The sequence below is a fragment of the Clinocottus analis genome, unplaced genomic scaffold (assembly GCF_023055335.1).
Source record: "Clinocottus analis isolate CAN_PGR_092001 unplaced genomic scaffold, fCliAna1.0.p SCAF_25, whole genome shotgun sequence".
In the NCBI taxonomy this organism is placed as follows: Eukaryota; Metazoa; Chordata; class Actinopteri; order Perciformes; family Cottidae; genus Clinocottus; species Clinocottus analis.
This window is the reverse complement of record NW_027175987.1, coordinates 7,917,948-7,934,340: the sequence shown is the minus strand read 5'-3', so window position 1 is coordinate 7,934,340 and position 16,393 is coordinate 7,917,948. Positions and strand designations below refer to the sequence as shown.

Sequence of the window (16,393 nt, the reverse complement as noted above, 5' to 3'; positions counted from 1 at the left end):
ATCGTTACTCTGTGAACCTAAGACCCTTCAGTAAAACAATTTTTAGCACCAAAACAGTGGAACCACCTGAGTGAACGTATGTTTTCACTAGAGATATGAAGACGTTCCAAAATAGCATATGTATTTTTTCAGCTTTAGGGCTATAATATCACTTTACACTTGTGCCTTAGGACACAAAATAGAAAGAGAGATATGTGTTTATTAGTAATCAGGAAGCTAAATATATACAAATATTAAAATCATTCATTATGTTTTGTTGGGAAAAAGAGAGGATAAAATGTAAAAAAAAAAAAAAAAAAAAGAAATCGTATATTAAATCGCAATCGCAATATTGGGAGAAAAAAAAACGCAATTCGATTATTTTCCCAAATCGTTCAGCCCTACTAAAAATGCATCCAGCAAGGATTCCAAAACGTCCGGGATTTTGCCTCGTGTGATATTTATGTTTCTCTGAGTCTTTCACAAAGTAGTTTTTACGCTCTTCCAAGTTTTAAAATGGTATCTTATGATCCACCTTCTTGCGCGAGCTCTGACGGTAGAGAGAACTGTCATTGGTCGACCGATCTCAGGGTTGCCAGATGCACGATAATAATCCTCCAAATACAACTATTTTGAGCCTTTGGTACGATATTAAGCCATCACCAATCTGGCAACACTGAGCACCTTATGGCTAGGTTACGGACCAGGCCAGTAGGGCCAGTGTTCAAGGGCTTCGGGCCTCCAATTCTCAGGACCTGTACCCAAGACTTCTTGAGGAAGTTGAACGCAAAGGGGCCTTCAGTGTGCACAGCTATTCACTAGTAGTGAGCTCACTACTAAGGCACCAACCAGACTCCCTCAGTGCTCACAATGTGAGTCTTGTGGACTTGTTGTCGGCTGTGCCCTCTTCCTGCATATCAGGGTTCTGCATCAAAAGTGGTAAATAGTCTGGCAGTCCTTTAACGGCATTAACTATTTGATCATGCATTAACTGCATGTTTCTTTTTTTGTGCATTTATTTTTTTGCATTGGGAGGGGCATATCACTTTAAATCTCTCCCAGACGGCGTAATTCAGACCTGGGCGTCTCTCCTAGTCCGGCCCGCATGAGGTCCATCAAACATGAAAAATACATAAGATAAATACCATGAATGCATTATAGTGGCACTGCTCACATTTTAAAGGCAATTTATGTATGTGTGCGCGCGAGCTTCCGGAGCCTCGCCGACAGTAGGTGTTGACAAATTGAGCCTGACGTGAAAGCATGTATTGTTATGTAGCTTCTGTTCCTAACAAGCAGCTGCGCTGCCGCTACCCGCTTCACAGGCTAACGGCAGCCTCCGCGTCAAGATTGAAAATGAATCGCGCATGCGCAAAGCTCCTGACCCCGTGGTTTAATCCACTATGGCGGCGCACTGTCAGTATCACTTCTGGATCTTTACTCTTTTCTTAAAGAGGAGACCTTTCCTCACATCACAAGATGTTCAGTGCACTTGTTCAAGCCAATACAGACTGGATTTTTCTCACTGAAGAAGAAAAACTGAACTGAACTGGAAAATATCAAAAGCACTTATAGCTTTTGTATAAAGTGAATCAATTGCTGGTAAGCAACAGACTGAATTTGGACAAAAGGAGGAGTGGCTTGTCCCTCACAGGGACCCTTACTACTGAACGGTACATGTTTAGAAAAAAATGAAAAAATATTCATAAAATACATATGTATGTATGTATGTTAAATTGCTGTTGCTCCAGAGATGCCTGTTATATTGTTCTGATAACATTACTTTAAAATAAAAGCGTGCAATAAAGGTGTAACGGGAAGAGACAGTATTTTTCTACAGCCTGTTGAGTTTGCGCTTAAAGTGCTCCAGATTAATGCATACCTGTTTTTTTGGTGGAGGGACCATTGTCCTGGCTCACCTACAGGATTTAAGGTCCATACACACCAGTCTTACAAAACCCTGTGTGAAGCACTGCTCTTTGAAAGCCCAAACTGAGGCTGCACGAACTGCACGCACTTTTAATAAACAGCAAATGGTCACTAAATGGAGTCAAATATTTTCTCCTTACCACAGGAGGATCCATTCAAAGTGAAGCCATCTGTGTTCAACACCCAGTCTCAAGAGCTCCACACTGACCCCTTCCACTCCGAAGACCCCTTCAAAACGGACCCCTTCAAAGGTAACCTCCCACTTCAGAATAATGTTCTCTACTTTTCCTTGAATCTCCATCTTTCATTTATTAATTCATGTCTTTCAATTCTAGACAGTTTATGTTGTTTTTAGCTTAAGTTGCTCTCTAACGGTCTTTTATGTCTTCCTCTTTGTTTTCTTCCTCCTCCTACGTCTCTGCTTCATTCCTCTCCTGTAGGTGACCCTTTCCAAAATGACCCTTTTGCAAAGCAGCCAGCGACATCAACAGGTATTTGCTCGGGTGGCTTAGATTTATTGCTTTTGGATGCCACCAAGCCAACATTTAAAAATCACTTCAGTTTTATGACAGTCAGCCTTTTGACTCACTTGAACAAAGTGAAGTTTGTAAGTGGCCCTTGAGTTAAGATTATATTGTTTCACATGAACAGATTAGTAGCGATGTTGACTACTGCTGCAAACAGGGTTCAGTGCGTAATATGTTTTAATATTAGTATTCCAGAAATCAAAACTTGGTGTCTGGATTTATACATAAAGTATTAATTATCTGCTCTATCAATCCACCTTTCTTTAAAATACATGATTGTGCATGTAACAAAGATTGTACCGTGCTTTGGCATGTATTGCAGCACATTCAATCATGTTGATAATATTCTGAGACTTTCAAATTACTTGTGCATCATAATCCAATTGTCAATATTGCTGCAAAAATATGGTTTAATAAAAGCACCTGTGGGATATTCTCCCCTTCTCTTTGACAAGCAAATATAAGTTTTCTCATTCCCATTTGTGACTGTGAAGGGCATAAGATAAAGTCTTAAAAAATATACAATGTATGTTATATTTTATGATATGATGATGCTTTTTTCATGTCTCAGCAAACATTCATAATTTGGTGCTCTACTGTAAAAAAAAACAAAAAAAAAAACTAAGCACAAACGGTACACTTCTTTGTCAAATTGTGTTTTAACTCTCAAATAACTCTTCCAAAGACAACAAGAGTGGCCCATGTTGCGGCTACCGTGTCTTTAGCTGACGTCACTCCACATATGTGAAACAGCAGCGTGTGCAACCGTGACTTAAGTCACAGTTCCCCGTTCAGGAGATTGTGGAGTTTCACTTCTTTGTTTGGTAGAGGGAGATACGTGATAGAAATCACCCTTTTTCACACAGCAGAAAAACTACTCTACAGTATAAAGCCTGTTATTACTCGTTTAGCCACACCCATCAGCAACATCAGCAGATAAAAAGAGTTTTACATGTTATGATACAATATTTGTATTTATTTTACTGGTATTAATTAGTTAATGTTATTTAGTTATTCAAGTTATTAAGTGTTGCTTACAAGTTTTGAATTGGTGACTTGTTATTGGCCCATTTAATCAATCTCCCACAATCCATAGGTGGAAGTAAACTCCAGACTTTACAAAACAATGCCTCTCCATCTGATCAGCTTGGTGCGGAATCAAAGTTTATGTAAAATTTCTGATCTTGTTCTCTGGTTCCTAAAAGAGTTCAAGAAAACGCCACAGTGAGAGTAGCTGAAGTTGTCCATCATTTTCAGATCCTTTCGGAGGAGACCCGTTCAAAGAGACCGATCCGTTCAAGGCTTCGTCGGAAGATTTCTTCAAGAAGACCACAAAGATGGATCCCTTCTCCACACCAGACCTCTTTAGTAAAAGCGCCACGTTACCTTCCAAGGTACCTGTTCAAGATTGAAGACCAGAACATATATGATATCCTTCAGATTTTAAGATGACTGCTCATTGTTTGCCTATTTCAAAGGACTAAGAAAACCTCTGAGTTTGGGTTTTTCTTTGGGGTGCTCCAAGAATGACTTGAGAATTTTGGTATCGCCTGTTCAGCAGTTCACTCAAAACATTGTTAAATCGAAATGTGGGTACCAATAATATATTTCAATCTTCTTCTGATTCCATCAGCAAGCCAGTCACTTCACAAGCAATGACCCATTCTCATCAAGCAACCCAAAACCCAAAGGACCAGGTATGGTAGTTTTCTGTATTCCCTCACATCTTGCATTGGATATCATGGGTTTTCTTTGAAATTCTAAATAATTAATGGAATCTCTGTCTTTGGACTTTCCAATATCCAACATTGCTCATTGTTTTATAGGATTTTCTTGAATTTATTAATGCAAGCATAGATATAATATAGATAGATAGACATAGATAGTGACCTTGGTAAACCTTGGTACAACAGTTTTAAGAACTAGACACTTTTCCCACCCCTGTTTTGAGGTTAGATTGGAGTCAGTTATGTAACATTCATTTTGTCTCAGAGGGTTTTAGTCGGTCTTGTAGTGGCATAACCCTTGAACGAATTAATATCTGACGTCAGTCAGTGCACTGGAGCTCCTCAGTCAGCTGTTTGTTCACCTCGGCAGGAGAAAAGTTCTTTCATTTCCTCCAAGATATCAATGCAGTCTGTACACGTTGTGGGTCAGCCTGAATGCCTCAGTGATTGGAGGTAACTGTAGCCTGTCACTAAGGCGGGGACACTGTTTTTGCTTAGCCTGAGGTTACCATGTCTTTTAAAACGTCTCAAGAGGGATAGTGTCCCGTTTGCTTACTCACCTCCCGACTTAAATACAGCTACAAAGCACCCACACTAGTTGTGGTGCGATCTGGCATTCATGACACTATAAATTCTCATACTTAAATGGGCTTTTATTAAAATAGAAACGTCAGCGTAGTTATTTTGTACAATTAATAATTAAAACCATTCTTTTAAAAGCTAAAGTAAGAGCTAACATGAGATGCTAGCATGCTCAATATAACCATGTCAACATGCTGTGGTTTAGCAGGTTTAATTTTAACTATATTTAGCATCATAGTTTAATGTGTTACCATACTGTCTTAAAATGTGTGCTTTTACATCTGTAATTACGACAGTCCGTCTAGTCCTTTTTGTCTTATTTTTTGTGTGTAAATAAATGGTTCAAAAAATGTCGTTAGGCTAAATTATTTTTGCTACTATTTTCAGGAGAAATGCAAATTTCAAAATCTGGCAAGTATTTGTCATTATTATGTTATAAATGTTTAAAACAGGCGTTCTCGTAATTGTTTTAGCTCCCTGAAGCAGTTCATGTCCAGCTGAAGACAGAACCTAGCCTCGAACTCCTCACACATCGAAGGAGTGCTTTTATGGAAGCGAGTATTGTTTTCTCCCCAGATTGGCCTTCTGTCTGTTCTTTTCCCAGTGTCCTCCTTCTTGAAGAAACAATACTAATACTCTTATTTACACCACCGACATTATTTACAAAGAATACACCACTAAAACACTTTACACTGCTGCTTTCCTGCTCTGCTCACTTCCACCCCTCCCCCACAAGCATAATGTTCTAAGAATCTTTTGTCATAATGTTTAGAATCTTTTGGATTTAACCTCAAGTCAAGTGACGTTACCTTAAGGATCTTCTGAACCACGTTGATACAGTAAAGCCTTGTAGGAAAAGTTCTATCTGAACAGAAACAATTAAACTTACTGTTAAGTTTCTATAATGTCATAAACCCCGTAGCCCCGACGTCACTTCTGGGCAGCAGCCATAACATTTTAATGGCTTTAATGTTTATAATTTTGAACTGAAAGACACACTTTTCTTACAGAAACAAATTTGGGGTTCATACAACTATTTTAATAAGAGGTACAGCGAACCCCAGCGCTGGAGTGCAGAAGGTTTAAAGTCAATAGCTTGAATTTTTGAAGAGTTACGGTGATTTGAATTTTCCATGTCACTTTCTGTCGCTGGCAATAGCACAAGAAGAATTTACTTTGTGACCCACTTCTTTATTTGGATGCAACTCTCACTTGCTTCAAGGTCATGGGAACATCAACCTGGCTGAATTTAAAAACCAAAAGAGCTTAAGTGTCTAACATGCCGGAATAGCAGAAAAGTGGTCTCAACAATACTGATAATTGTGGTCATAATTGTGGTCACTATGTGTAAATGTGCTTGTTAACGTAAATTCATTGTTACTTGTTTCAGACCTGTTTGGGACACTAGACCCGTTCGGCAGCAGTTCGTTCAACAGCAGCAGCAGCAGCAGCAGCTCCGCTGGATTTGCAGACTTCAGCCTCATGTCGAAGCCCCGAGACCCTTTTGAAGGCAGGGCCAGCTGGCTGCCAGACTATCAGAAGGTATCAGATGCCAGCACTCACCCTGAAATCACTTTTTGGGGGCAGATATGTCTTGTAAAATGCTGTATTGGCATAATTGGCACAAACCGTTAATTTTTTTAAACTGATACATTCAAGTGTTTCCTGATGCCATCATTTCTTGAGTTGTGTCACTTCTTGCCAGATTCTATAAATTGAAATTACAGCTGACTGGTAATCAACCACACGTTCTTCCCATCATGTTTTTTTTAGTCGGTGTTTGTGGATGACCCTTTCAGCAGGAACAATGACACGCCAGCTCTGCCACCGAAGAAAAGTGTTCCCCCAAGGCCCAAACCACCCAGTGGTAAGTGTCACATACGGGCTTTAGAATCTGTCTCAATAACACACTTAGTAGAAAAAGAGGATTCAATTCTGAATTGGGAAAACAGGCTTTTGCCAGCAGAGATAGAGACAGAGAAGGAGGAAAGAAGAGAGCGACGGGTGAGCAGGTTGGAAGAGTGGGAGAGAGTAGGAGATGAAGAAGTGGTCAGAGACATAAAGCGGTGTTACTGTGAGGTTAGATATAGAGCAGTTTCTGGTGAAGATATAGTAAATGGTTGTTGCCAGCTTTGTGAGTAGCCTCCACTGTGGTTCGCCGCGATCGGCTTAGAAAGGCTCAGGCCGAAGGTGTCACGCCGGCTCCGGCCACATGCTTTGTGTGAGAGATTATGTGCTTGCTGTGACTTCTCTCCCCACCGGGGAGGGACGCGACCCTGTGCTCCCGACGCGTCGCGTCGCCAGGGCGGGGATCGGCCCACATAAAGGCCGTCAGGGGTCTGCCACGACGTCGGCAACCCACCCGACCCGTTTTGAAACACAGACCAAGGAGTCTTAAGCTGAATACTTACGACCATGTGATATTTCAGTTTTTCTTTTTTAATAAATTTGCAAAGATGTCTACATTTCTGTTTTTTTCTGTCAAGATGGGGTGCAGAGTGTACATTAATGAGAAATAAAATGCACTTTTTTGGTCCCGATGCGAAATGGCTGCAATGAAACAAAGAGTTGGTCTGAATACTTCCCGTACCCACTGTGTGTGTGTGTGTGTGTGTGTGTGTGTGGGTGTGTGTGTGTGTGTGTGTGTGTGTGTGGGTGGGTGGGTGGGTGGGTGTGTTTGTGTGTGTGTATTATTTTTTTTTAAATGTATTTTTTTTTTTAAATAATTAAAAATGATATATATTTTATAACCTTATTGTTTTTCACAAATACACTGAATGTCTCCTGTCTGTTGCTCATGGCTGTTCAAGCCAGCGAGTTGTCGCTGGCCTAGAACGCCGCTTTATATATATCTATATATATATATATATATAGATATATATATAGATATATATATATAGAGAGAGAGAGAGAGAGAGAGAGAGAGAGATATGATATATATTTATAAACACACACACACACACACACACACACACCTGTGACGGTGTCATTACGCCAGCTGTAGAGTTTAACAGCTGAAGTAAAGGAGTGTGTGTGCTCTGCGCACACACAGGGAACACACAGTGCCTGGATATACACAGAAATTAAACAGTGATGTCCAGGCCGCTTGCCTTCACTGTTTAACCGGCAGAGAGAGATAAGAGAGAAATAGGAGAGAGAGACATACAGAGAGACAAAGGTGAGATCTGATTGGATAAAGAGCGTTAAAGCGGCGTTCTAGGCCAGCGACAACTCGCTGGCTTGAACAGCCATGAGCAACAGACAGGAGACATTCAGTGTATTTGTGAAAAACAATAAGGTTATAAAATATATATCATTTTTAATTATTTAAAAAAAAAAATACATTTAAAAAAAAAAAATACACAAACACACCCACCCACCCACCCACCCACCCACACACACACACACACACACACACACACACACACACACAGTGGGTACAGGAAGTATTCAGACCAACTCTTTGTTTCATTGCAGCCATTTCGCATCGGGACCAAAAAAGTGCATTTTATTTCTCATTAATGTACACTCTGCACCCCATCTTGACAGAAAAAAACAGAAATGTAGACATCTTTGCAAATTTATTAAAAAAGAAAAACTGAAATATCACATGGTCGTAAGTATTCAGCTTAAGACTCCTTGGTCTGTGTTTCAAAACGGGTCGGGTGGGTTGCCGACGTCGCCTTTCTAAGCCGATCGCGGCGAACCACAGTGGAGGCTACTCACAAAGCTGGCAACAACCATTTACTATATCTTCACCAGAAACTGCTCTATATCTAACCTCACAGTAACACCGCTTTATGTCTCTGACCACTTCTTCATCTCCTACTCTCTCCCACTCTTCCAACCTGCTCACCCGTCGCTCTCTCTCTCTCTCTCTCTCTATATATATATATATATATATATATATATATATATAGATATTTATATATGATATAGATATCATATAAATATATCATTTTGTATACATTGTGTTTATGTAACACCCGTCCCATATAGCTGCATAGAATCTGTTAGTACTATGGGTCCTGGGTACAGTTTTCAAAGTGATAGCGCAATGACCTGTTTTTATAACTTAATATAATGGTTCCTACAACTGTTGCTCTCTTATTCTAGTAAATTATCTGGTGGTGCCACTAATATAATCGAAGTAGTCAAATAAAAGGTCTGACCCTCTTATTTAGTCCTTTTATCTGTTTATCTTGTGTTGTAATTGTATTTGACCCTTTCTTAAACAGTTTAACTGCCTTGAAACACAGTTTGGTATTTATTAAGCGTATGCAACAAATAAAATTACATTCAGATCGTTTATTAAAGAAATATCAATAAAGATACTATGCAATATCAACAAACCCCAAAATATGTATGAATCCCTCTTTGAAACTTCAAGTCTTTTGCACATTTTCATTGGTTTCCGCTACTTATGCTCTAATACAACTGAATAGCAACATGTGAACATTTATATATATATATATATATATATATATATATATATATATATATATATATATATATATATGTATATACACATATATACACACACACTCATATACATATATATATATATATATATATATATATATATATATATGTTATGTATATACACACATATATATATATATATATATATATATATATATATATATACACTCATATACATACATATATATATACACTCATATACATACATATATATATATATACAATCTTCCCACAATCTTCCCTGTCCGCTTTAAATTTCTGGAAGCGCACAAGTCCTGGAGGGACGGCAGATTGCAGGCAGTCACCCTCTCGGCAGAGCGGACGATTTGCTGCAGCCTAGGCTTGTCCTTGGCAGCGGCTGCAGCGTACCAGAAGGTGATGGAGGAGCAGAGGATGGACTCAATAATAGCAGTGGAGAAGTGCACCATCATTGTCTTTGGCAGGTTGAATTTCTTCAGCTGCCTCAGGAAGAACATCCTCTGCCGGGCCTTCTTAGCGATGGAGCTTATGTTCAGCTCCCACTTGAGGTCCTGGGTAATGATGGAGCCCAGGAAGCGGAAGGACTCCACAGCGTCAATGTGGGAGTTATGCAGGGTGAGAGGGGCGGGTGAGGCTGCGTTCTTCCTGTAATCCACAACCATCTCCACTGTTTTTAGAGCGTTGAGCTCTAGGTTGTAGTAGCTGCACCAGGTCACTAGGTGGACAGTCTCCCACCTGTAGGCGGGCTCATCTCCGCTGGTGAGGGTGGTGTCGTCCGCGAACTTCAGTAGCTTGACGGACTGGTGACTGGAGGTGCAGCTGTTGGTGTACAACGAGAAGAGCAGAGGGGAGCCTTGGGGGGAACCGGTGCTGGTGGTCCTGAAGCCAGAGACGTGTTTCCCCAGCTTTTCGTGCTGCTTCCTGTCAGACAGGAAGTCTGTGATCCACCTGCAGGTGGAGTCTGGCACGTGCAGTTGGGAGAGCTTGTCCTGCAGCAGGGACGGGATGATGGTGTTGAAGGTAGAACTGAAGTCCACAAACAGGATTAGGGCTGAACGATGTGGGGAAATAATGTAATTATATATATATATATATATATATATATATATATATATATATATATATATATATATATATATGAGCCGATTGACAATAGGCTTCGAGATGAGCCGGTTCTGTGCAGAATTGATCGCTGTGTGCAATGCATGCTGGTTAGATTTGTGTCCGCCTTGGTCCCGACTTGCTCTGACGTCACGCACACGTCGTCAACTTTAATCTCATGAGAGCGAGGCGGCTGCAGCAGCTCTCCATCGACTGCGTGGCCCAGTGCATGATGGGAAACGCCTGGCTGTCGCCACATCAGAGAGCTGATTGGCTCCTAGATTTGTAGAAAATTGTTGTAGAAAATCTTATTTTATCTGTAGTTTAATACTTAACGCTGGATTGTTGACTATTAGTCTCATTTTTAATATAAAAACATATTTAATGTGGTTGATAATACAAAATTATATTTATATTACACATATCTAAACCAGTAGTAATGTATTTCACAGGCAGACATAAAAACAACAAAGGCAGATACACACACATTTCTACATGAATATATATTTACAATCACATATGAATGAATCTGTAAACTACAAGTAGCCTGAAGATCTTAACCAACAGGAAGTCCTTTTTTCTGTGACTTCCTGTGTATACTTTGAAGGCAGACTAAAACTGTTGGATTTTTCAGTTGTTTGACTCCGCCCTCTGCTGCGGCCGCCAGCTCTTTCCAACGAGCCTGTTAATTTGCACACCGGAAGCACGTTTTGTCGATAAAGATAACGCAAAGTTTGTGCGTTAAAAAAAATTAACGCATTAATCCTGTAATTTAATCATAGCGCTTTAACGCGTTATTTTTCACAGCTCTAATATATATGTATATATATATACACACCCACACACACACACACAAACATCACCAATAATAAAGTGTGTTATTGAGAAGACACAGGTCATTGGTTACCATGGTGATTGGGGGCACCCGGGTGAAGGGGAGACACGATCTTCAATAACATGGTCAAATCACCATGTATTTTGACGCATGGGCTGGCAATGCTGCGGGAGAATGTGCATTTCAAATTTTTCTGCGACACCATGATTATTATTATTATTTTTATTAAGCCCGCAGGAGTTCATGCAGTGTGCTATCTGCACAAGGCTCACTGGAGCCTTGCTGAGCATCACCTCACTAAATAATGAAACATAATAGGATAAAAATGATGACGCAATGGCATTTTGAAAAGACGTCGATTTAAAGTTGGTGCTGGAGGGATGCAACCAAGAGGCGGTATTTCCCGTTTTTTAAGATACAAACACAAAAGACTCCAGAAGCTTAAGAGGCTTTGGGGAAAATGTTAGATGTCATGCTTCCAACTGTGCAGATTCCTTTTCGGCTGGATGTCATGATCACAAAGGATCAAAACAATACTTTTGCACAACACGGCCTCTTGGGACTTGGTGCTCATAGTGTGAGTCACGGTTACTCAGAATCTCCTTCTCTCTGTTTCCAACCACGCGTGCTGCTATTACACTACCCCACACGCTTTGCTGAGTCAGTGGTTGTGGAATTGAGCGAGAGAGAAAGAAGTCGTTTACAGCGTGGATGCCAGTTCCACTCCAGCAGCTGTTAGTCAGGTTCATCGTCACTATGCAACGCCTCAAATTCACGTGGATTCTTTTCTCAAAGGTTTTTCTATTTATTTTCATATCATGATTGTTCATAAACTGCTGTTCTGGTGTTTGTGTGTAAGCACACGTGAAGGTGATGTTGTAAGCGCGATGATGTGCGGTGTCCTTCGCCTGTTTGCAGATACACCCAAACTTGCTTCCTCTGTGTGTGTGCGTGTGCACGCAAGGTGAAGTGGTTTAAAGAAGGTTAGCCTGTGTGTCGCGGCCGAATGCCAGCATTGTAACCACTGTACACATTGTCTTCATATATTTAATTATATTCTTTGTCTTTTAATTTACTCTTCACACACACACACACACACACACACACACACACACACACACACACACACACACTTGTGTATGATATGTATGCTGTATCACTTTCTCTGAAATAATGCACGTACAATCCTGTGATAGATATGAAAACATTAAAATTGGATGCTACTGATGTTGTGGATTATTTTAAACCGGGTGGAGCTTGCTTGTGTGTGTGTGTGGGTGTGTGGCTGGGTGGGTGGGTGGGCGGGCGGGCGGGCACGCAGTTAACCAAAAGATGAAAAAACTGATTGCCAGGCATGCAGTTTTGCTTGGTGTGAAATGAACTGCTCACCCCGATCGGCCGAGGTATTTGGGTAATAGTAATAAATATGCATGTGTGTGTTGTATGACAACGGTTTGATTGGCCCTGTGGTTTTCACACCTATACAAGCAGCATAGTGTGCTGTTAATGTTCCCACGATCCTCTGCCAGGGCAAGCTTAAACTCCCCATTAATACTGCTATACTATGACAACTTTTGTGTTTTATTTTTTCACGCAGAATTATACAATACATTTTCTTGTTGTGTCAATGGAAATACTCAACTGTTTAGTTTTCAGGCAGAACATGGCTCTTTCACCTCTACAAGTCTTCAGTTATACTGACTAAATGAATGGCCTTTTTAAGAGTCTTAAATGCATTATAAGATATCTCTGGAGGTTCTGTACAGAACCTTTCCATCATCTAAGGATGCTATCAAGAACACACGGGGCTTTATCGAGAACCCTTTTTTATTCTATGGGTTTCATCTGGTACCCACCCACGGGGTTCCACTAAGAACCCTTTTATAATCCAATGGTTTGGCACTATTTTTTGAATTTTCCATTTTCAAAAGATCAAACTCTAGAGATCAAATGATCTAGTTTTATATGCATAAATCCTGACATAGAATTGCAAATATAGCACTGTGGACTGTAACCATGAATTGTGAACGTATGGTCACAGAACATGAAAAATAGAAGTCTATTTGTCTCATTGGTAAACTGATGAACCAACAGTTGGTAATGTGGGCAAAACCCAACCAAGACTTTCACCAGGAAACTGTTGAGAGTGCTCCGTGTGTTTCGTGGTATCTCTTGATTTGCGTCCCCTGGCTGCTGTTTTTTGCTGCGTGTTATTTCCTATACCAGCCCAGTCAGTCAACATTTGAAAGATGTTTCGTTGGAACTTGATGTGAATTGCTTTGAAACTTGTGTGACTTTCAAAAGCGGGTAGCTATCTTTTGAGGTGACAGCAGCTGGGAAGCAGGGCGTGGGCACAGCTATGAAAACTAGATTGTGTGTGTGTGTGTGTGTGTGTGTGTGTGTGTGTTCCACAACAGATGTGAAATCAGATCGTGTGTTATCAACTTAGTTCACTGAGGGGAGAATTACTCATGTAAGCTGCAGTGCTAAGTCATATCTCAGCTATCAGTGACCACATGCACTTTACTTGCTTTACTTCCTCCTTGAGATACGTGAGACCTGGGCCCTTTTCTCCGTACCAGATTCAACAAAGTTGATCAAATGTCCTATTATCCAGCATAACCTAAAGAAATGATTGACGATAGGATATGTCGGTTCCCCAGAGGTGGATCCGCCCTCAAACGCAAATTTTTAACCTGCTTGCTCTGAAAGCTTTAAACTGCGCTTTCTCGTGTAGATTATATTTTTTTTCACTGTATATGGGCGGATCCAGTCACCATCGTATCTCTATATATTGTGTTTAGAAATATGTATAAAGCTTAAGTTAAAAATCTTAACCTTTCAGTCAAACTGATGTAACGTTAATGGCTGCGTTTCCCAGATTCGATCGTTAAGTGCTCATTAAGTGGGGAGAAGACGCTCATATGCATTTATGTGAACTATCTGGCTTAACGCACGGTGACGTTGTTGGTTAGCAGCGAGACTATGCTGTATTGCAGCCGTGGTGTCTCTCACGCGTGGACTTCAGCAACGCCTTTAGACGTGGAGCCTCTCTTGATGAGGTTCCAGCTGAGTTCAGTTACACCTGTCAGTTTCCTTGATATCTATGGAATAGCACAGGATTGTTGATGTTTTTATAGCTAACGTAAACTTATATGCAGATGCCGAATGTGTGTGAAAACGCAATGAGTGATATTAATGATGATTTATTTTATAGCTACAGGAACACAGGGGAAATTCTTTATTTTTATATCGTTTTTTTTATGCTATTATTTTTCTTGCGTCAGTGTTCTACAGCTATGGGCACACATTCATCATTACGCATGGTTTTATTATTACTTTGAATATCAGATATAACTTTCCCTGACGCGGCTGCAGTGAGCGTTTAGTCACTAAGAAGGCTGTTAAGAGTGGGTCAGACCGATTTTACGTTTGCTTCTTAGTTTAAGAGCGTGTTAAGCTAAGAACAACTCTGGGAAACACGTCGTTCTTTTACAGCGCTCTAAGAGCGCTCCTAAGACGCTCTTAGCACTTAAGAGCGTCTTAACGAATCTGGGAAACGCGGCCAATGTAAATAATTAATACACTAATAAGTTTGCTTGTTAGATCATCAAAATATATATAATATATATAATATAATATATCTCAGGTTTAACCGCTATGGAGAAATTGGAGCCAGCGGATGATTAAAAAAGTCCTGCCGGGATGAGGCTGCTCTCGGCAGGCAGCAGAGCGCTGACCGCCCACTGCTGGCGGGGCTCATCGGTCCCACGAGCAGGACCTAAAATCGTTGGCTTTTTAAGTAGGCTGATTGTTGACAAACCGACCACATCTTTGATGCTGAAACAAATAAATCCTAAAATTACATTTTGTGACTCAACATTAGTAGTCAACTTTCAGTTGGATTTTGTCATCCGCTATTGTTAGCTGGTGCGAAATGCATTCTGATATCCAGCCAATGTGAAGACGAGGATTGTAACCAATAAGATGTAGAGATACGATGGTAACTGGGTCCTCTCATTTACTGTCATAAAGAAAATCTCGAGCGAGAGAGAGAGAGCAGGCAACAGACACGCGAGCACAGTTTAAAGCTTTTAGAGCAAGCAGGTTAAAAATTCATGAGCATAATTTTTGCTTGCGGAGTGATGTAAAAGTAAAATAATTGAATGTAGCTGAATATATATGAATAGCTATATATATATATATTATATATATATATATATATATATATATATATATATATATATATGAATATTGCTGAAAATAAAATAGATGAATATAGAAATAAATAGCAAATAATTGCTGAAAATATAGAAAAGGCGAAATACCTGCCTAAAAGTGTTCCGCTCACACGCCTGCAGCTGGAGACAAACCAACAGTCTGCAGCTGGATACCGACTTGCTCTCACAATCAGTCGGATTTCAACACGTCTGAATCTGTTGAATTCCTATTGACCGCAGTTTACGACATAAGACAACATTTCCCACATTTTAAGCTATAAATTATGGCCAAAGAGTATACGGTACGCAGTAAAAAGATCCCGACGTCTCTCTCCACGATGTTATCACACGTTCTGAGCTACGCCATACACACCAATGATAAAGGCAGAAAAGGTGGGAAAAAAACAAAAACCGTCAGTTTTAAAACTATACAGTTAAAAAACTATAAAAGATATCAATAAGTGGAGTCATGCGGTAATAGCTGAACTTTTTGACAACATTTTAAACTTGATGGTGTCTCTAACTTAAAAGCATGGCGGATTTTTAGTCTTTTGAAGTTGAAGCGAATTTGAAGATGTTCTTCATGGGAAACAATTCATTTTTATTTTTTGAATATTTGAAAAAATATGAAAAATGTGAAAACAGAATATATAAAGGTTGCCAACATTTGAAATTTTAAATGGTGTCTCAAGCAGAACATGAAGAACCTGTAAATGTTTAAAGTTGAAGATGATTTAAACATTTCCCCATTGGGTCCGATTTAAAAAAATCATAAAAAGCTTAGTACAGTCGTCCCTCGTTTATCGCGGGGGATACGTTCCAAAAATAACCCGCGATAAACGAAATCCGCGAAGTAGTGAGCTTTATTTTTCACAAGTATTATACAGGTTTTAAGGCCGTAAAACCCCTAACCACACACTTTTATACACTTTTCTGAGACAGGCATTAACATTTTCTCACATTTCTCTCTTATTTAAATACTCTCAAAGTTCAAACTTTCACGGATAAAAAAAAAAAAAAAGCCCAAACATT

At 39.9% G+C, this 16,393-nt stretch overlaps 1 protein-coding gene across 13 annotated transcripts in view; it reads left to right on the top strand.

Moving 5' to 3' along the window:
* The window catches only part of LOC137794484 (epidermal growth factor receptor substrate 15-like 1), a 108,158-nt gene that overhangs the window by 53,800 nt on the left and 37,965 nt on the right, over window positions 1-16,393 (top strand). For 10 of the 13 annotated variants that reach the window (XM_068591279.1, XM_068591277.1, XM_068591281.1 and 7 more), the window contains 6 exons: window positions 2,054-2,159; window positions 2,349-2,399; window positions 3,693-3,829; window positions 4,069-4,132; window positions 6,135-6,286; window positions 6,518-6,611. In XM_068591279.1, the coding sequence (XP_068447380.1) occupies window positions 2,054-2,159; window positions 2,349-2,399; window positions 3,693-3,829; window positions 4,069-4,132; window positions 6,135-6,286; window positions 6,518-6,611 (604 nt within the window). The remainder of the gene's footprint in view (window positions 1-2,053; window positions 2,160-2,348; window positions 2,400-3,692; window positions 3,830-4,068; window positions 4,133-6,134; window positions 6,287-6,517; window positions 6,612-16,393) is intronic. The other 3 variants (XM_068591283.1, XM_068591282.1, XM_068591280.1) reach the window with 1 other exon arrangement.